We start from the raw sequence: 21,240 nt of genomic DNA, 5'->3' as shown, positions 1-21,240 counted from the left end.
CAAATAATACATTATATGTTAATTAAAAAATGAAGCTATAAGATGTTGCAAAGAGATAGACACATATGTCATAAAAGTACAAAGAGATTTATGGGAGTGATAAATACTTTCTGGGTAGGAGTTAATCTACCAAGGATTGTTGTAATAAGAAAAGCACTGAAGCAGAGTTCAACTACACTGGTAAAGTTTTATTTCTTAAACAGAGTTGTAAGACTATAACTGTGCTTTTTTTTTTCTTTTTGCCTTTTTGTACAAAGTAAATATTCATAGATAAATAGGATGAATGTTGCATGTCATTTTCACAAGATTTTTTAAAAAATTAATCTCTGCACCAACATGGGGCTTGAACTCACAACCCCAAGATCAAGCCAGATGTTCTAATGACTGAGCCAGCCAGGTACTCTTTTCACAAGATTTTTAAAAGAAATGAAATTACAAGGTTATGTAAATAGGTATGTTTTACAATTATCCTGGAGTAGGGAAAGTGTTGGGGAAGGTCATGGAAAAGAAATAACAACTGTTTGGAGAGCCTGGGTGACTCAGTCATTAAGCATCTGCCTTTGGCTTGGGTCATGATCCCAGGGTCCTGGGATGGAGCCCCATACAGGGCTCCCTGCTCAGTGGGGAGCCTGCTTCTCCCTCTCCAGCTCTCCTTTGCTTGTCTTACCTCTCTCACTCTCTCTCTCTATCATAAATAAATAAAATCTTTTAAAAAGAGAGAGAGAAAAAAACAATTGCTCGTTGAACCATGTGCTGGAACCAGGCACTGAGGTGGGGGCCTCCTCACCACCCATCTGACCCCCCCTTGAAATGTGGGTTCCATTTGCCATTCTTGCTCCCAGAGACTGATCCAAGGACCCTGACTTGACGTAATGATGCGGTGTTAAGAACACCTGCACAGTATATGTAACTGAACCTAGTTAAAACTTTTTATAAACTTTTAAGATTTGGTGGGCTGGTGTGGGGATTCATTCATCTTGTTGCCACCCAAGGAAGCCTTCTATGTGTGTTCCCTTTGTTTATCAAACCGCTGCCTACCAGCGGTCAATGCCTCAAGCTTTAAGGTAATTAGTGTGTCGCAAAACCTGGTGTGGAAGTAAGATGGGCTAATGGGAGAAAGCTCCATGTCTTCTAAAACTGTTTATTAAGGGGTGCCTGGGTGGCTCAGTGGGTATAAAGCCTCTGCCTTCGGCTCAGGTCATGATCCCGGTGTCTTGTGATCGAGCCCCGCACATCGGGCTCTCTGATCGCCAGGGAGCCTGCTTCCTCCTCTCTCTCTGCCTGCCTCTCTGCCTACTTGTGATCTCTTTCTGTCAAATAAATAAATAAAATCTTTAAAAAAATAAATAAAAAATAAAACTGTTTATAATACCAAAGGCTCAACACGGGATGGGATGAATATTTGAAAAAAAATTATTAAAATCTAAAAAGATGATAAAGCCCTCAGTGTGTATTTCAATTAAGCCTAAAAAAACCATTAAAAAGTTAAGAATATAATACTTTGATATTGTGTATCCCAATTATTTGTTTACCTGAGTAAGATTTATTAAACATTCTGATTATACAATTAATAAATTTTAGATAGTGGACTTTCTTGATTATTGGTCTTTGGTTTTATGTTTTGTAACTCTGAAATAGTGGATTTATTCTCCTTGCATTATTTTCATGGCCAACACACATTTTTAAAAAAATATTTTATGTATTTATTTGACAGAGAGAGAGCACAATCAGGGGGAGAAGCAGGCGGAGAGAGAATCAGGTTCCCCGCTGAGCAAGGAGCCTGATGCTGGGCTTGACTCCAGGACCCGAGATCATGACCCAAGCTGAAGGTAGATGCCTAACTGGCTGAGTTCCCCAGGCACCCAGGCATCTTCTATTTTTGTACTCACTTGATTATTCCTTTAAAAAATAAACCTTATTTTTTCTATTATTCTACCAAAAATATATTATCCTTCTTTAACAGAAAGTTGTTGAAAATGTATTCCAAATTACCAAAATATGGCTTAAAAAGGCAACAAGGAAACATGACTACCTCCCTGAAGCAACAAGAATCCAAGTTTTGAGATCAAAAGGCAAATAGTCAAAAAGATTAGAGTATGAAGTTGCACAATAAATAAATTTCCACCAAAGATGACTCCCTTTAGTTTTGCCACTCAGTGGACAAATTTTAAGTATGCACCTATACTCATAATTCTGGGAGAGAGAAAATCATTTTTAGTTCCAGGACACAGCATCCAATCAGTCCAAAACACAGAAGTTGGGAAGTCAGCTTCGTCCATGGATGGGTAAGTGACCTAAGTTGGCAAACTGGACTGACCAGAAGGACCTTTGTAAGATGTTAGGAGAAAAGGATTTCTTATTTTCCTTCTACGGAATAACAAGGACTCTGGGGATATTTCAACTCTAAGAGAAAACAGCTTAAAGCTAAGGCTAAAAAACATCTTATTTCAAAGACATCTTTATTTGCCCCCCAATGATGTTCCTGTAAAATGAAACAAAACAAACAAAAACCATATGCCACCTAGTACCCTGGAGTGGTATGCCTCTTCCTTCTCTCCCTGCCCTCCCAGGGGATGGGGGAGATGTGGCCTCTCAGATTATAGCTGGGAAACTCCTAAGGTTTTTAAACAACAGAAAGCCTTCCCAGGTGACACTCCAAAAAAAGAAAACTATTGATGGATCTAAGTACATTAAATTAAAATGTTTTTTCCCCCTCTATTTCAGAAAAAACAAATAGGAAAGTCTGCAACATTAACTAGGGACTAATATGCTTGCTGTTAAAAAAATGCTTACAAATAAGTATTTTAAGGCTGCCCATTTAAGTAAAAATAAGTAAAGCATAAATAGGCATTTACCACAAAGGAAATATGATTGACCCACATTAAAGTCAAATGAAGATAACATAAAATGTAGATTTTTCATCTAAAAAAATGACAAAATAATAATAATGATGATGAAAATCTAGAGTAAAGGAATATTCAGAAGAATTGCAATTTTCATTTCTTAACCCTTCATAAGTGCAATTTGACAAGAGACATCCAGAGCGTAAGAGTGAATTTCGCACTTTTGGAAATCTAACATGAAGATGTAAAGGTTGCTCATAGTAGCTTTGTTGATTGCAAAACAAAAACAAAAACAGAACGAAACAAAACCCAATAAGGTTATAATCTCATTGATTAGGGAGCAAAAGGCAAGCTAAAGGCAAAGCACACGACTGCTGCACAAAAATTGCAAACCCCCCCGGGGGGTGGAGGGGGGTGGTCATATGTGTGACGTTCCTCAGGCACTCCTGGCTGCTTAAGAACAAAGGAAAGGAAAAAACAAGTGGTTAACTGATGGAGATCACAGCCATGTAGGACATGAGTCTCCATCAGTTTGCAACTGTCTTAATGATTTACAAAAAAAAAAAAAAAAAGCAACCTCCAGAAATCTATAGACTCAATTTCCTGGAGTCCTAACATCAACCTCCTCTCCATAGGACAGAAAAATCTTATATAATGAGTCACTCCTCACAACCCCAGTGCTGCTCTTTCTGCCCAGGGATCCTATCTCTGTGTTTTAACAAAGCCACCATTTCGCACAAAGTTGTCTCAAGAAATCTCTCTTGACCGTGGGCTCTAACTCCACCACTCCAAACCACATCATTCTGGCAGCCAACGTGGGGCTGAATCTTCTCATCTAGAGAAGCAGCGCAAACTTGGTGAGTACTTTTGCCTTTACTTTCATTTGAACCCTCATTTCAACCTGTCTTTTCATGTGTCCAAGTGGATGAGTTTTAAGTTCTGCATTGGCGCTCAGCAGAGTCTGCTTCTACTTCTCCCTCTGCCCCTCCCTCTGCTCATATACTTTCTCTCATGCTCTCTCTCTCTCTCTCTCAAAAAAAAAAAAAGGTTTGTACAGGAATTACTTTTACAAATAGAAGTGGACATATGGCCAATGTTTCCTGCCCACACTCTTGTTTTCTAATAATCCTTTTAACTTTTAACCATAGTTTGATTTGGGACTAATAGCTTGTTTTCAGAATTTATCATTATTTCTTTGTAGATGATTCCTGTTCAAGATATGTATCAAATTAAGACACTGACAGATTGTCATTGTGGAATAAATGTACGTGCAATCAGATTGGTCAATTTTACCCAATAGGAATATTTATATATCAAATACGTAATCATATCAAATATGTAATCATTCCTAATAATCTAAGAAAGCTATGTGTCCTAACATTTAACTACAGTTTTCTTTTTTTAAAAAAATATTATATTTATTTGCAAGAGTGAGAGAGAGGGAGGAGAGAGCACATGCTGGGGAGTAGGAGGGGGCAGAGGCAAAGGGAGAGGCAGACTCCCCACTGAGGAGGGAGCCCAATGTGGGGTTGACCCCAGGGTCCTGACCTGATCTGAAGGCAGATGCTTAACCAACTGAGCTACCCAGGAACCCTTAACTACAATTTCTTGTAGCTTTTTCTTTTTCTTTCTTTTTTTTTTTTTTAAGATTTATTTATTTGAGGGAGAGGAAATCCCAAGCAGACTCGCTTCAGAGCTCAGAGCCCAACTCTGACCCAATCCTACCACCATGAAACCATGACCTGAGCCAAAACCAAGGGTTGGACGCTGAACCAACTAAGCCACTCAGGCACTCAGGTACCCCTCTTACAGCTTTTATTGTCTTTTTCAAAGTATATAGTACAGGCAGGACCATCTAACTTGCTCTTCTCTCTTTTGATATCTTATACTTAAATCCACTTTTATTTTTAAAATTTATTTATTTAGTAAAGACTTTATTCACTTGAGAGAGAGACTGAAAGAGAGCACACAAGCAGGGGGAGGGCAGAGAGAAGCAGGCTTCCTGCTGAGTGGCACGCCAGGTCCCAGCAACTGGAGATCATGGCCTGAATCAAAGTCAGATGCTTAATGACTGAGCCACCTGGATGCCCCAAATTACTTCATCTTTCAAGAAAGACTGGGGGGAAATCAAAAGGCCAACAGTGACAAAAACTTTCATTATTCCTCTGCCAGTCACTGTCCTTCCACACCAAAGAACATCTGGAAAACATCTGCACATCCTTTGGCGTTTAAAAACTGATACAGCTGACCGAAGTCCATGTGGTTTCCTCTGGCTCCATTAACACTGAACACTTTTTCTTCAAAACTTGAAAATTTTCTTTGTCTTTCTATTTTGTCATTTGTACCATCAAAAGGAATGTCTTCTCGATGGCGAATTAAAATTCTCTTCCAGTTTAATTTTCTGAGTCTGAAAAGAAATTTTCAAAGTAGACACACTGAAAATATGTTCTGTCCTCTAGAGCTTTGAGAATAGAAGTTATAAAACAGACTTAGCAATGCCTTTTCCCAGAAGTAAAGACATTTACATTTATCTCACAGGGATTAATTTTAATCAAATATGATGCTGGTCAGGATCCTATCCCTAAACTCATTCATTGCTACTGCCTCAAATCAGCATTTTACAAATGTGAAAACTGCTGTATCTCAAACTCCCAAAGGGACTTCTTAGAAACTCATTTAGGATGTCAGTACAGAAATGAGAAGATGAGAAACCCCTTTGTTTCACAAGGTATGCACAGCTTATCACATCACTAAGAAGAATCCAATCCATGGAAATGAAGAGGATCGTAACATCTTGGACAAGGGCCCAAATAAACAGCTATTTACAGAACATCTCCTGTGTGCACCATGTCAGGGAAGGGGGTGATGCTGATTATATGTGAGTTCTATTTTATCCATTGACTTGAGACTGAATTCCCTATAAGGTACAATACGAGGGACATACTAATTGCCACATCTCTAGTGTCTTGTTTACTAATAAAATTATTGACACAGCATACAACATTTGTGAAAGCAAACCTTGACCAGAATTCTTCACAGGCACTTTGTGGACCTTCCACACAAACAACACCAGGTTTCCCAGGCATGCTAAATCCAGATAGGGAAAGCTCCTTTGCCCACTCTAGAATATTCTTTCTTTTACACTTGTTGTAGATGTGATGGCTATAGATCCACAGTCTTGTGAGAATGAGATCAACTGGTTGGAATGTACTTCCTGGAGCAGGGGAAGGCATGGGGTCTCTGCTCATATAGCCAGAAGCATGTTCTCTAACCCACTCTGTGGCATTCAATATACAGACATCTCCAAGACAATTCTTTTGCAGGTATGCAGTCAGATCTGTGTTCAGCTGAGTCTGCTGGGACCTACTTAGTGATACTGATCTGATGGAAGAAATAAGGAATAAAAAATGAAGTCAATTTTCTTGGAACAGAGAACAAAGTTAAACCTTGCTTTTATTCTCAGGTTAATTTTAACGTTGACGTTGGCCAATTTCTGTCACATACCTGACAGTAATTTCAGGCAGAACTTCGGGGTATTGAAAGGGAAGAATACAGGCCAGAGAAAACATCACCTGATTTAAAAAAAAGAGAGAGAAAAAGAAGAAAACGCCCTATGTGGTGTTTTAAGTCTTGACAGGCTTTCAGTTCTTCAAAAAGCAAAGTGAATTACCGTTGTTTCCTCAGATACATCCAGTTTCACATTGATAGTAAAGTAAACTTTCGAAGATCGTCCCTCCATTGTCCTCTTTTCAATACAATCTTTCAGTTCCGCTAACGCCAGCTGGTCATTCACTATGAGCTCGTTCTCACCAGGGAACATACTGGCTAGCAGGTCTAACTCAGAGAGCTGAGCCTCTGCCTGTTCAATCTCAATCATTTCTGGATATCCATAAATTTCTAAGGAGGTAAGGATAGAAGAGATATTTTACAAATAGAACCTAGGGAGAACTCAATAGATCAATATAGGTCTTTATGAAAGTGTGTTTGATATCTTCATAAAACGTGAAATTTAAATGAATGTTAATATACTAAGGATCCAAACTGTGGGCCAATCCAGTGAAAGTCATAAAACTGTAATAATAACCAGGCATCAAATTCCTCTGTATCTGGATAGTTGACCTGGAGTCTTGAGCTACCACAATGAACAATTTCACTGAAGTAAACTAATTATGTAGTCAAAAGCCGTATCAGTGATATAGCCAGGAGAGAGGCTATGACTGGTTACTTTGGAAACCTAGAATGAACAGAATAAGTAAGAGAATTTTGTGGATGGCTAATATTTTTCTCTTAATATTAGTGTTTATTTGTTTTTAAAAAGCAGAAGAATGTGAAGAAGAAAAAATATGCTAACAACCCCACAGCTCAAGTAACCTCTGTTAACATTAAAAGAAAAGTACTAGGTTATAAAATCCAAGTGGTGGGGCGCCTGGGTGGCTCAGTGGGTTGAGCCGCTGCCTTCGGCTCAGGTCATGATCTCAGGGTCCTGGGATCGAGTCCCGCATCAGGCTCTCTGCTCAGCAGGGAGCCTGCTTCCCTCTCTCTCTCTCTCTCTCTCTGCCTGCCTCTCCATCTACTTGTGATCTCTCTGTCAAATAAATAAATAAAATCTTTAAAAAAAAATAAAATAAAATCCAAGTGGTAGAAGGTTAAAAAATGAAGATATAGTTTCAACTGGTGATCTCTTCCCCTACCTTCCTAAGTCTCCCATCCAAGTTGAAGGGTTTTGGTGTTACAGTAACACAAAATATTTTAGGCATTATACACATACATAAATGGAAAATATGTGGTGGTATAATGTTTATGTATATGTAAAGAGTGAGATATATAATCAAAACGTATCTGCAGGGATCATATAAACATATCTTTTTTCCCTACTTCTTCCCTTCCAAATATATATCAAAGAACTATTCATTGTCAGTACATAGTGATTTATCTCATTCTTTCTAGTAGTTGACTGTCATACTGAATCATGTCAATAGGTCATATTTTATTGCATTCTTTGCCTACTGATGGGCCCCTGGGTTATTTACACACATTTGATATTATGAACATTTATTTAATAGAAGTTCTTAATAGAAGCTCACTGAAAATTTTTTAAGATAGGTTTTTTTAAAGTTTTATTTACTTTTTTATTCTAAAGATTTTATTTATTTATTTGACAGATAGAGATCACAAGTAGGCAGAGAGAGAGGGGGGGGAAGCAGGCTCCCTGCTGAGCAGAGAGCTCGATGCAGGGCTCGATCCTAGGACCCTGAGATCATAACCTGAGTTGAATGCAGAGGCTTAACCTACTAAGCCACCCAGGCACCCTAAGTTTTATTTATAACCCACTAAGCCACCCAGACGCCCCTATGATACATGTTTTAAAATCTTTGTCGGGGGCACCTGGCTGGCTCAGTAAGAAGAGCATGCAATTCCTGATCTCAGGGTCACGAGTTCAAGCCCCACATTGGCTGTAGCAATTACTTTAAAAAAATAAAATAAAATAGTATCTTTTGTCAGATAATCCTGCCATCTCTGACATCCTGGCATTGGCATCTATTTTATTGTCTTTTTCACTTAGTTTGAGACCTTCTTTCTTTTTGGTATGATGATTTTTTTAAACTTATTTAATCTGGACATTTTAGGTATTATAAGACTCTGAAAAATACTCAAATCCTCCATTTTAGCATACTTCTTCTGAAACCCTGCTTCAGAAGGGAGAAAAAGGGGAGCTTCTGCCTGGGAGGGGTGAAAGTGCCTCCTTATTGTTACCCATGCGGTCTCCACTAACAGCATGTTGATGGGCCACTTTGTTAATGTGAGGTGTTGGTGAAAGTTGGACTCCCCACTAGACTTCTTGGACATTACTTCAGAAGGGTGAAGGTGGGATGCCTTGTTACTGCTGCATCAGAGGGGAAGTACAGGCTCCCCAAGTGGTCTGACATGGATCCGACATGGGTCTGACACTAAACCCTGGTAAGGTCCTCATTCTCACCCAGCAAAGAGGAAAGTCCTAGATCCCTAATCACATTTTTTTTTAATACCATCCTGACAAGGAGTGGGCACTGAAGTGGTTATTACAGCTCAGTGAAAGTAGAATCTAGGCGCACTTTGCTGGTGTGGTAGGGAAGAGGCCACAGTGTTTTCTTTGGTATTTACCCGATGTAGCACGTTTATTATCTAAGTGCTTTCCATCTTGCTCAGCTGCACATTTCTTGGTACTTTAGCTAGAGAGAGCAGGGCTTTTTAAGGCTTTACAATTTGTTTGGTCTGTACCCTTGATATTTCTCGGTTGCTGCTTCTTTAATCAAGTCTCAGGTATTTGAGGCAAAAAAGAATAACCAAGGAAGTCACCATTGTGTCCTTCCTTGGCTCCCAAGTTCCCCTGGTTTTTCTGCTTTCCTCTTCACTTTTCAGAGTCTTTTATGTTTGTTTTATAGTGTCCAGGATCCTTAGTTGTATTTAGCTGGACAAATTAGGAAAAATACATCTACTCTGTTCCAAAAGTGGAAGTCCCTCCTACACAATATTTTTAACTTACTAAATTAGTATGCATGTGCAAACACACACATACACACATACAGATACACACACATATACACACAAAGATGGTTAACATCTAATAATTGTTATAGAAGAAAAACTTGGTATAAGGAAAGCTGATCTAAGTCTGTGAAACTGATCTAAGGAAAAAATCAGACAGTATATAAAAAAGGTGTTTATAAGGATGTTCACTGCTTATTATCTACAATAAAAAAATCAGACAATGACCTAAATGTTCAACAATAGGTTAGTTAAATAAATATATATCTAAACAGAATATTATGAGATCATTAAAAAATACATATTGACACTGATATTCATGATACAATAGTTACCTTAAAAAAATAGATTGTAAAAGAATATAAATAGGTATGATCATATTATTCATTGTTATATCATTATACACACATGAAAAAAGTCGGAAAGAGAATTCACCAAATTAGTTTGTTAAATGTGGGTAGAAGGAAGAAAGGAAGGACTAATTTATATGCTTCTTTATTGTTTGAAGTGTTAGGATTACTATGTAGTGTTTCTGAATTTAGAAAAAAAGGAGTTACACATCTGAAAAGAAAAACAGCTCAGTCCCATTGCTCCAAAGGAAACACGTCTTACCTTCTCAAAGAGAATTTACTCTGTGAAATCAAACACTATTATCTTGGTTAATGGCGTCTTCATGGAATTCCTTCTCATCTTTGGGTAAATGTTTATTGAGTAAATACTGTATGTAGAGCTTCATGCTTCATTCCTTCGCGGAGCTTTCTAATTAGCTTGAGGATCAGGATTTATTACCTAGTAAGATACAGAACAATGCAGATAAAAAAGGCTAAATGTGTTAAATGGCTAGTGTTAAATGACTAGTATAAGCATTATTGTGGGGATTAAGAGGAGTACATGTCAATGAAATGGGCTATCAGGAAAGAGTTAAGGAAGGAGACAGGATCTGAGTTGAATCTTTCTCCAAATTTTTTTTAAAAAGTTTTATTTAAGTAATCTCTACACCCAATGTGGGTCTGAAACTCATGACCCTAAGGTCAACAGTTACATGCTTTTCCGACTGAGCCAGCCAGGTGACCCTGAGTTGAGGCCTAAATATAGGCTAAGACTTAGACAAGAGGAGAAGGAAGCATAGTGGGGAGAGAAGAAAGGTCTGTAAGGCAGGAAAGCACATGAAAAATAGTGTAGACCTGAACCTGTCCCTTCCTCACAACCCTGACTACAAAGGCCTAATTCAGGGGCTCATTATTCGGACCATTTTCCTTTCTGCCAGTTACTTATTTGTCCCTGAAACACATTCTTGGTCCTTCTTTTCCTTGCTCTAGACTCTAAAAAACGGACCTCTGCAGCCCATACCACCCCACTCTTTTTACTTGTGGTTAGTTTCAGCTAATGCTCTGGCAGGAAAGGGGAGGATGGGAGGAGAAAGAAGCCAGGGTATTTCTTCACTACATCTTTCCTGTTTAGGTGGGATTCTGACAATGGTCATGACTCCTTAAGACCATAGCTTTTGTGGGCAGCCCTTCTTCCTCAGCTCCAGCAAATCTTCCAGGCCTAGCGGCAATAATGCACCTCTGTAAACAGTCCCTTCATTATGCAATCTCTTCAAAATTTCAGAGTTGAGTGCATATCTATTTCCTTCTAGAACCTTGACTCCTCCTACCTGGACACTGCCTCCATCAACTCATGCTCCATATTGTCATTACACATATTGTATGCAGTGTCTAACAGAGGTCTACGAAGACATGCAAGAGAAAACCAACTATTTATTAGGAATATGTTCTCATAATCCATGATTGGGTAAGAATGTTGCAGTCTGAGAGGAGTTGGGGTGTGTTAGGTTTCCCTCAGTTGAAGGAAAACTAGCTGAAGACGCTGACAGCCACTTAGTGGAGTGAATTTATCCCAGTTCATGATCTGGCTGTTAGTTTCACAGACTGGTAGCCCAAAATGCCAACATATTTAGAGTGGACCCAGTTCACAAAGGCTGCCTTGGATGATTCATTATCAAGCCTTCTGAGAACATGTCCTCCCTTTATTACATCTTCTTTACTCCATCCAAATATAGTTGGATAATTTCTTTAATATTAGAAAATGGTATTTGGTCAACAATTTAGCAAGTTCACTGTATGGTAGTTTTAAAGAATAACAATTCTACTTAAATGGAATTGTATGTTAGTCACAAGTGACAGATCAATAACTGTATTAGGTCCTATCAAGAACACATTAAGGAGATGGGATCAGGAGGGAGATAAACCATAAGAGACCCTTAATCTCACAAAACAAACTGAGAGTTGCTGGGGGGAGGGGGTCAGGAGAGGGTGGTGGGGTTATGGACATTGGGGAGGGTATGTGCTATGGTGAGTGCTGTGAAATGTGTAAACCTGGCGATTCACACACCTGTACCCCTGGGGATAAAAATATACGATTATAAAAAATTAAAAAATTAATTAAAAATAATTTTAAAAAAAGAACACATTAAGGACTATGAGAATGACTAAGTGTGGTGGGGTGTTGAGTTCATTACAATTAACTGGATAAGCAATCAGGAAAATAGGAAGCACTCTTGCATGCACTGGCTGTCTCCACAGACCAGAGTATAAATTAATGCCAACACATCATTCCTAATCCCAGTGCTTTTTCAACTGAAGTCATTAAAATATTGTTTATCAAGGCATCAGTGCCATGCTGGGGAAAAAAAATTACACAGAGCATTTTTGTGCCTAAATAAGTTCTTGAAATGTTGAATGACACAAAGTTTAACAGGTTTCTTCAGGGTGACAGTTGGCCATCCCATTGTCCCGACTAGTATTTATCTTAAACAAAAACAACCCCATCTGGAGAGTAAATTATATGGGGACACTTTTAGCATGTGGCTTCTCAAAATCTTTATTGTTACATACCAAAAGGGACTGTGAATTTCTAGGAAGTTTTAGTATGCTGAGTATCCCAAAACTATTTGACCCCAGATTTTTCCCCCCGCGACTGAAGATTAGCTCTCTTCTACACGAACAGATCAGGAATCCCTGCTTTGTCATCTAGCCATCCTAATATAAATAGTTTAAATATTACCAATACTACCCATCATCTCTGAGTTTTTTTCAAAAACTGTTAGAGTTGGGCGCCTGGGTGGCTCAGTGGGTTAAGCCGCTGCCTTCGGCTCAGGTCATGATCTCAGAGTCCTGGGATCGAGTCCCGCATCGGGCTCTCTGCTCAGCAGGGAGCCTGCTTCCTCCTGTCTCTATGCCTGCCTCTGCCTGCTTGTGATCTCTCTCTGTCAAATAAATAAATAAAATCTTTAAAAAAAAAAACAACTGTTAGAGCTGCAAACACTTCTCCCTTCCTTAAACACAATGTTTTCTTTACTAACCAGTCACTTCATGTAATTTTATATCCTATTTTCATTTGACATCCTAACATATATTTGCTCTGTTATTAAAAAAAATTTGGGGTGCCTGGGTGGCTCAGTTGGTTAAGCAACTGCCTTTGGCTCAGGTCATGATCCCAGAGTTCCGGAATCAAGTCCCACATCAGGCTACCAGCTCCACAGGGAGTCTGCTTCTTCCTCTGACCTTCTCCCCTCTCATGCTCTCTCTCACTGTCTCTTTCTCTTAAATAAATAAATGAAATCTTTAAAAAAAAAATCCATGTAAGTATTCAAAATCCATGAACTCATTGGAGTTCCATGAATATCTTTTCTAGTCTTTTAAAGTTGAGGTTAGTTATTAGAAGTTATTAGATGGCTAGATGGTTATTAGAGGAAATGAATTTATTTTGTATTTTTAACCTAGTGGTTTAAGTATGTACTCTGCTACTTAGACTGCCAACGTGCACTTAACAACTGTGTGACCTTAGGCAAGTGGCTTAATTTCTCTGTGCCTCAGTCTCCCCATCTTTAAAATGGGGAGGATAGGGTCGCTGTGAGGACTAAATGATGGTGTGTGGAAGATGCTTTAAACAGTGCTTGGCAACAGAGTATGGTAAAAGTGGTTGCTGTTGTTATATTCATCCACAAATGTGTCTTGAGCACCTATTGTGTATCAAGCATTGTCCTTCACACTGAGACTCTAACAATGATCAAAAATCATAAAAAAAAAATCTCAAAAATCACACACATAAAATGCCTTTTCCAGGCAAGAAGAACAGCAAGTTCAAAGGCCTTGTGGCAGGGAGGTGCTAGACCAGGTGCTGGAGCCGACTAAGCATGGGGCAAAATTTTAGGAGGCAAGGTTAGAGAGGAAATGTGGGGCAGTTTAAGTTAGGACTCAGAGGGCATGGCCAGGACTTTGGATTTTATTCTGTTCGACATGGAAGACCACCACAGTGGTCTTACTTACCAGTAAGTCTCATCCAGAGACTTGACTTACTTATGAGACCAGTAAGTCTCATCCAGAGACTTACTGGTCTCATCCAGCGGTTTGACTTACTTATGGAGAGGCCCACATCTGATGCTGTGAAGAGTGCAGGGGAATGAGGATGAAAGGTGGGAGACCAGGGAGGCACTACAATGACTTGTAAAGAGAAAACAGTGGCTTGGATTAGGATGTGGTAGTCCAGGTGGTGAGCAACATTAGAGTTCTGGACATACAGAAAGAGTAGAACCAACAGGATTTACTGATATATTATATGTGATACGTAAGAATGAATCCAAGGCATTAAGAGACTGGAAGGATGGGTTTGGCATTTAGGTAGGGAAGATGGTGGACACGTGAAGCCTGATTTTAGAAATACTACGTAATGAAGTGTTATTAAGACATCTATCTACTCAATAGAGATGTTCAGTAGACAGTTGGATGTACAATTATGCAATTTATGAGGTATATGGCTGGAGATGTAATTTTGGGAGTAACCAACATATATTTAAAGGCATGTTTGTTTTGTCACTTACTGAGTGAGTGAAGCTGGGAGAAAGTCCCACTGAATTTGGAGGTCTGGAAGATGAAATAGTGCCAGCAAACAAGTCTGGGGCCAAGCAACCTGTGTGCGAACAACCGTGGGAACGATGCTACAAGTTATAATTTACTTGTCCAACTTTTTTCGTAGATAAGATTTCAATGCAAAAACAAAAACAAAACAAAACAGGGGCGCCTGGGTGGCTCAGTGGGTTAAAGCCTCTGCCTTCGGCTCAGGTCATGATCTCAGGGTCCTGGGATCAAGCCCCGCATCGGGCTCTCTGCTCAGCGGGGAGCCTGCTTCCTCCTCTCTCTGCCTGCCTCTCTGCCTACTTGTGATCTCTCTCTGTCAAAGAAATAAATAAAATCTTTAAAAAACAAAACAAAACAAAACAAAACCCCTCGAAGAGAATCTTCGGACTCAAGATTTCAGTGAAAGCTGTACGAATGTAGAATGAAAACTGAGTTTCCTAAGTGGAATCATTCTTTTTTCCTTGCAGATTCTTACTTTACAGAGCACAGCGGCTACAGGCGGCACAAGCCTTGACACCGGGCAAGTCGCAGACCCACTGCCGAAACCTTGCGCACTGGCAACGTCGCCCCTAACAACTGAAAGGGCCGGCGGGTGGTAGTGAGTGCGGGAAGGGAAGGTCCCGACTGCGGGCGGGGTCAGGAGTAGCCGAGCCGGCTCTATCCAATGAGCAGTGTAGCGCGTGGGAAGGCGGGGCCACGAGGTCGCCGAGCTCCCGGAGGGGGCCACGGGCCTCGGCCACGCGGGAAATCCTCGGTTCGGCTGGGCAGCGGTAGACTGAAGACTCACCTGGGCCATGGACCCCCTCAGTGCGAAACTCTGGATTTTCTGGCTGCACGGACAGCTCAGGTCTCATCCAGCGGGAGCCTCAGCGTTCCTCTGCTAGGCAATCCGAAGCCTACGCGGCCCAAGGGAAGTTAGACAACGCCCTCTTGGCTTGGCGCATGCGCGCGCGGGGCCCTATGCCCCGGAAGCGCATTGGTCCCGGCTGTTTGGTCCTGGCAGGTGCTCGGCGGCTGGAATTCTTGGCAATGCTATATGCCTCTCAGTCGCAGAGTTCAAATTCCACTCTATTGGCATTTCTCAGCTGCTGCCACTGCCATGGAGAAGTATCAGACGGCACTGGTTCCTGGGTCAAGGAATGGTCCATTAAAGTAACGCTCCTCAAATACAAACATGGGTAGGAATCCGTTCGGTTTTATGTAGCTTGGGATTAAGTATGTAAGAGTGGGGTTCCCTATTCTGCGTTTCTGCTGTCTTCCCACACAACAGGGATTCTTCTGGCCCCTAAATAGCAAGGCGTTAGGGAGAGGTGAGCCTGGATGGTGGTCGTGGTGACTTTAGGAAATACTGTGTTATTGCATAGAAATATGTCTCTGATAATAAAAGGACAGTTTGAAGGCGAATCCACCATGAAAGTAATATAGATTTTTTTTCTTCACAAACTAAATAGAGGGAATGCACTTTTTCTTTATGTTACATATTCATTTTTAAAAATCTCAAGATTTTTTTGTGAATATATTTATTGGTATAAGGTATCAATAACTTGCACAACTTTTTTTATGAAAATAAGATTAGTACATACATTTTCATAGCTGCATCTTTGAGTTGCTGTTTTGTGGACATTTTCAGTGTTATTAGTCTATTTTTTCTCCAACTTTAAAAACAGATTTATTTATTTGAGAGAGAAAAAGAGAGCACAAGGTGGGGGAGTGGCAGGCAGAGGGAGAAGCAGGCTTCCCGCCAAGCAGGGAGCTGGATATGGGACTCAAGCTCAAGACCCTGGGATCATGACCCTAGCTGAAGGCAGACACTTAACCAACTGAGCCACCCAAGCGCCCCTTTTTTCCAATTTTTACGAGACATTTCAAGCATGCAGTAAAGTTGAGAGAATTTTACAGTAGTGAAGTGACTCTCAAGGGAGGAAAGAAAGGGGGTGATTTTGCTCCTCAGGGGACATTTGGTAATATCTGAAGACATTTTGAATTGTCACAACTGGAAGGGTGCTTCTGGCATCTAATGGATAGGGTCCAGGGAAGCTGCTTAACTTTCTACAATGATGAAGATATCCCCCTACAACAAAGAATTTGCTGGTTTAAACTGTCCATAGTTCTAAGGTTAAGGTTCTACAATCATGATGTTGTCATGATTGTAGACACTATCGTAACCTTTTATTCTACCAGTTTTTATTTATATTTAATCCATTCATCAGTCCATCTGTTTTGATGCATTTCAAAGCAATTCTACACATTGGCATCCTTCTCCCTAAGTACTCCATCCTGCATAGCATTAAGATTCAAATGTTTGATTTTTTTTTTAAAGATTTTATTTATTTATTTGACAGACAGAGATCACAAGTAGGTAGAGAGGCAGGCAGAGAGAGAGAGAGGAGGAAGCAGGCTCCCTGCTGAGCAGAGAGCCCGATGCGGGACTCGATCCCAGGACTCTGAGATCATGACCTGAGCCGAAGGCAGCGGCTTAACCCACTGAACCACCCAGGCGCCCCAAATGTTTGATTTTTAATTTTGAGGTAAAAATGAAATGTACATCTTTAATGTATATTTGCTGAGTTTTGACAAATGCATACACCTGTGTAGCTTAAATCCTATTAAGATATAGAACATTACTAGCATCCTAGAAGTTCCTTCATGCTCCTTCTCAGTCATTCCCCACCCAAATCCCCAAGAGGCAACCACTTTTGATTTTTGCCTGCCATAATTAGTTGTGCCTGTTCACATCCATGGAATTACATAGTACGTACTTTTGTGTAAGTCTTCTTCCACTATAGTATTTTATTTTATTTTATCTTTAAGATTTTGTTTATTTGACAGAGATCACAAGTAGGCAGACAGGCAGGCAGAGAGAGAGGGAAGCAGGCTCCCTGCTGAGCAGAGAGCCCAATGCGGGGCTCTATCCCAGGACCCTGGGATCATGACCTAAGCCGAAGGCAGAGGTTTTAACCCACTGAGCCACCCCGGCGCCCCTATAATATTTTACAGATTCATCCCTGTTCTTATGCCTTACAGTTTCTTTTTATTGCTTAGAATCCCATTTTATGAGTATACCACAGTTTTCCTATTATTTTGTTAAAAATGTGGGCTGTTTCTAGTTTCTGGCTATTATGAGTAAGGCTACTATGAACACTCTTGCAAAATTTTTCATTTCTAATGACTGTCCTTTAATAAGTATGTAGTAAGCATTTACTATGTTCCAGATACTTCTGAGTACTTCTGAGTACTAGAGATAGCCATAACCAAGATAAATGAGATGTCCCATTAAATTTGTATGTTTCTGTGTATGTATGAGTGTGTGTGTGTGGGGGGGGAAGAAATATATAGGTAAATTTGAAAGAAAAATACTAGATAGTGGTAATTGCTGGGTAGTGACATAAAATAAAGTGATGGGAGTGATCAGGTGGTTCTATAACCTAGATTGCCCAATCTCTATGAGAAAGCGACTTTTAAGTTGTAAACAGAATTACAATAAAACAGCAACCACAGAAGATAATGGGAGCAGCATTCTAGGCAGAGGAAGCGAGTGGTACAATGTCCCTAAGACTGCGTTTTAGAGTAGAAGAAGAAAAAAGCCTGTGTGCTGAGTGAAGAAAGTTAAAAAGTTCTATCAGCGATAAAGAGCAGAAGAGTCAAATGCAACTCTTGTTACTCTGGCCAATTTAATAGGTCAGGATGCCGCTTTCTTAATCTACTTTTATTTGATTACTAATAAGATGAACATTTCTTCCTGTCTCTTATGGCCAGTTGTCCTTTTATTGTGAATTACCTGTTCCTATCCCTTGCCTATTTTTCTACTGGCGCTTGCATTTTTTCCCCCCAAGCGATTGTTGTGTCTTTTGTAAAAGACTAAACCCCAGGGTAACGAGCCTGTGTTCATTTAATTCATTGCACAGGAGGCGCGGCACTTATTGTTTTTTAACGAACACGTAGCAAATGTTAGAAAATTTTACCTTCCGTTGGCAAGGTTAATTCAAGACAATTACGTACTGAGCATTTAGAAGGCGATTGGGCAGAATAAGGGGAATAGCGTGAAATGTAAATGTTACCCTCCTAGCCTGCCTTCAGATGTAACGTGAATAAGGTAACCCAACAAGGAGACTCCAATACTCTGACCACCACCAGGTACTCATGCTTCCGAAGCATTTAAACAACTCCATAATTACACCAGAGTGAGGAAAACTGCCAGCCAGGTTCTTCCAGGTGGCTGTACCTGAACTTCCGGAAGGAAGTGCGCGCAAGCGCCAATGCAATAGCGTCAGCGCCGCAGGCTCCTGGGACTAAGCCACCTCCCATAATGCCACGTACCGGAAGTTGTTGCTTTCTAGGGGTCAGTCTGGCTTGAGCTCTGTCGCTCTCTATCCGTCACCGGGAGGAAGACAGAGCTGGCTGCCCAGCCCACAGGCTCATTAGGGGATGCAGTTATGGGCGCTGTCGCCGTGGGTGAGTTCTGTTCCCACTGACTCGGAGTCACCGCTCGCATAACTTCCTGCGTTTTGAGAGCCCGAATTTCCTGCCTTGACCTGGTTCTCTTCTCGAAGGGTCCTCTTCCTTAAGCACGTTACCCGGCCTCGGCCCGGTACCGCGTTCTCATTGGCTTCATGTCCTGTCAGTTCCAGGAGCTGGCCAATGAGTTGTCGGTGCTGGCGCCCCGATCGACCCCGGACCCGAAAGCTCCCCCGTGGGTGCCGAGCAGTTGGAAGGGAAGGGGAGGTGTGGCGGGCGCCGCGCGGCCAGGAGCACCCTACAGGTGGGGTTGGGTTTGCTGCCGCGTCCGTGTGGTGGTTAGTAGGAAAAGCAGGATTTGTCATCTCAACGATTCAGTGACCCTAGGGTAGGTCAGATATACGCCAAACTTGAAAGCCATATTTAAGATCTGCGGACAAAGTTTTACAAACGCTTCCATTTTTAATGGAATCGGGCAGGCAGGGGAGGACTGGGAGGGGAAGGGAACTGTATTAGTATGCGAACCGGCAAGACCAACTTTGATTTAAATTTTGTGTGGAGTCCTGTAAAGAGTAATTTGGTTGAGAAGCTCTCATATGAACTCACCTGAAAAACTTAAGATTTATTGATGTTTTATAGCTGATGGTACTTGCCACTCTTTTTTCTAGGTTTATTTGATGCCCTTTATAGCGGCTAATGATTTATTGTAACGCTTTCCAAAGCTTTGAAGTGTCCTCTCACCGAAGTAGTTACAGTTGTCAAGTTTTTCTTTGGTGTCTGGGCTACCGCAGTCCTCAAACCAGATTTGCTAATGCTGTCTTCACTACTGGAGACTTCTAAATTCTTTACCTTTTTGTTTTTCACCGGAACCTGTTTGCTTCATTCTTAGGTATACCTACCTATGCACCTTATAATCGTCTTTTATATCTCAGGTACTATGCTCTTTTTCTGTTTCAGTGCAAGCAGTATTTCTTGGGAAGTATTTTTATATGTACTAACACTATATTAGATGCTTTAGGCAATTCAGAAGCGATGCCTAAAACCATTTCTTTCTCCTAGAACTTTAGATTCCAGATAGAGAAATAACACGTGTCCAGGTCAAAGATCTAAGAAGTAGCCCATGGGATTAGGGGACAAAAGGAAAAGTGCACCTTATAAAGGTTGGGAAACTTAAGTTGAGAGGTTTATTTATAGTAGAATGGTTGCCTAAGGCTTCATTGAAATGAACATCTTGGAGAATTGGTAAGATTTTGCTAGAGGAGAGAACATCCTAGCTAGAAATCAAAGTCATAGAGGTGGGGCCACAGTGTTTTGGAGAGACTGGTTTGACGGTAATGCAGAGAGTGGTGGTCTTGGAACTGAAAAATCTGTGTTTTAATTTCATCTCTGCCACTCTGTGATCTTTGGTCATTTTGTTTCTGAGTTTCTTCCTTTAGTAAAACGCTCCATTTAAAGGGTTGTGTAAAATCAAATAAGATAATGTTTATGAAATGGCTTTGGAGATAAAAAGTGTGGTATAAGTAAACTTTACTGGTTCTTTGCTGAGAAGTAATGAGAATCAGGATTACCAGAGCACTGAGGACAATTTATAAGGGACCGTAAATGCACAGGTCAGAAGCATGGATATGATGAAAATGGTATTATTATATGTATTTGGTACTGGAATGCAGCACAGATTACAGGGAGTTGGATTGAGTCAAGAACTTGGGTACTGTTTTCTTCCCCCCTTAAAATCTCTAATTCTAGAGAAGATAAATTATGTAACATGTTATTTTAGGGGTATGAAGTGTACATAAAAAGTACCCTAGTTTTATATATGCCTGTATACTTTGTGTTATTTTGTTTGTTGTTAGTTAATTCGTTTATTTTGTAAACATGGAGCTGTGTTAAATTTTAGATGATCCTTGGAAAGTTTAACTATTACTAGATGTGGCACTTCATATAAACCTTTTTGAATTAACTAACTAAACAAGTAAGAGCTAAAAGAGGAATATTTCTAAGACCTTAGCCACGACAGGATGACAGCTCAGTATCAGAATTAATTGGGAAGTGTTTTCAAAACCTGTCTCCCAGGTCCTGATTTCCACTTATGTAATCAGAATTTTAATAAACATCCCAGGTAAAATAATTACTCTAGTTATCCAGGTGATTTTGACACTAAGTTATTTGAAGTGAAGTACAGGTTTTCAGAATCATTATCATTTAAAGTTAGGTAGATCTGTATGTACTTTCAGCACTTTTCATATATTCTAATTTTGAATTGTTGACTGAGGAGATGAAGATTTGATGTGCAGCTAGATTTGTTATAGTCTTCCAAACTGATTTTGGCAGTAATATAATAATGTAAACAGTTGAGAATGCAGTTGTTATAAATTCTCAGTTAGCTAATACCCAGAGGGAATCCTGGTATGGAAAATGTGGAACGGTGGATCACTTTTTATATTTGGCTTTGAAATTTGTAAATTTTCTAACTCCCTTTAGTAGATTATCTTCAGAAT

The 21,240-nt window shown here is 40.2% G+C and overlaps 2 protein-coding genes across 15 annotated transcripts in view; one reads left to right on the top strand and one right to left on the bottom strand.

The window, feature by feature from the left end:
* Positions 1 to 4,641: 4,641 nt before the first annotated feature.
* On the bottom strand, positions 4,642 to 15,226 carry RWDD2B (RWD domain containing 2B). Of its 2 annotated transcripts, none has more exons than XM_047721409.1 (6): positions 15,075 to 15,226; positions 9,981 to 10,157; positions 6,514 to 6,740; positions 6,348 to 6,415; positions 5,862 to 6,224; positions 4,642 to 5,250 (listed from the first exon to the last, which is right to left on the bottom strand). In XM_047721409.1, exons 3-6 carry the CDS (start codon positions 6,718 to 6,720, stop codon positions 5,016 to 5,018), a joined length of 873 nt encoding a protein of 290 aa, XP_047577365.1. In that variant the 5' UTR covers positions 6,721 to 6,740; positions 9,981 to 10,157; positions 15,075 to 15,226; the 3' UTR covers positions 4,642 to 5,015. The 2 variants fall into 2 exon arrangements, with proteins under 2 accessions (XP_047577365.1, XP_047577374.1); XM_047721418.1 differs by lacking the exon at positions 15,075 to 15,226 and adding an exon at positions 14,251 to 14,358.
* Positions 15,227 to 15,320: 94 nt separating this feature from the next.
* USP16 (ubiquitin specific peptidase 16) overlaps positions 15,321 to 21,240 on the top strand; it is a 30,155-nt gene continuing 24,235 nt past the window's right edge. For 3 of the 13 annotated variants that reach the window (XM_047721280.1, XM_047721269.1, XM_047721371.1), the window contains exon 1: positions 18,911 to 19,046. In XM_047721280.1, coding sequence (XP_047577236.1) covers positions 18,926 to 19,046 — 121 coding nt within the window. In that variant the 5' untranslated portion in view covers positions 18,911 to 18,925. Of the gene's footprint in view, positions 15,466 to 18,602; positions 18,740 to 18,910; positions 19,131 to 19,631; positions 19,675 to 21,240 lie in introns of those variants that run through there. The other 10 variants (XM_047721329.1, XM_047721288.1, XM_047721344.1 and 7 more) reach the window with 8 other exon arrangements.

This window comes from Lutra lutra, chromosome 1 (assembly GCF_902655055.1).
Source record: "Lutra lutra chromosome 1, mLutLut1.2, whole genome shotgun sequence".
Lineage (NCBI taxonomy): Eukaryota > Metazoa > Chordata > Mammalia > Carnivora > Mustelidae > Lutra > Lutra lutra.
Note: the sequence above shows the minus strand (reverse complement) of the source record. Positions and strands in the feature narration are given on the sequence as shown.

Bases quoted from the DNA above. Each gene is read 5' to 3' on its own strand.
- RWDD2B (XM_047721409.1), bottom strand. From the start codon at position 6,720: ATGATTGAGATTGAACAGGCAGAGGCTCAGCTCTCTGAGTTAGACCTG. The intron at 6,225-6,347 runs GTATGTGACAGA...TTCTTCCATCAG, and splicing joins CTGCCTGAAATTACTGTCAG to ATCAGTATCACTAAGTAGGT. The intron at 5,251-5,861 runs GTTTGCTTTCAC...ATTTCTTTTCAG, and splicing joins TGTGAAGAATTCTGGTCAAG to ACTCAGAAAATTAAACTGGA.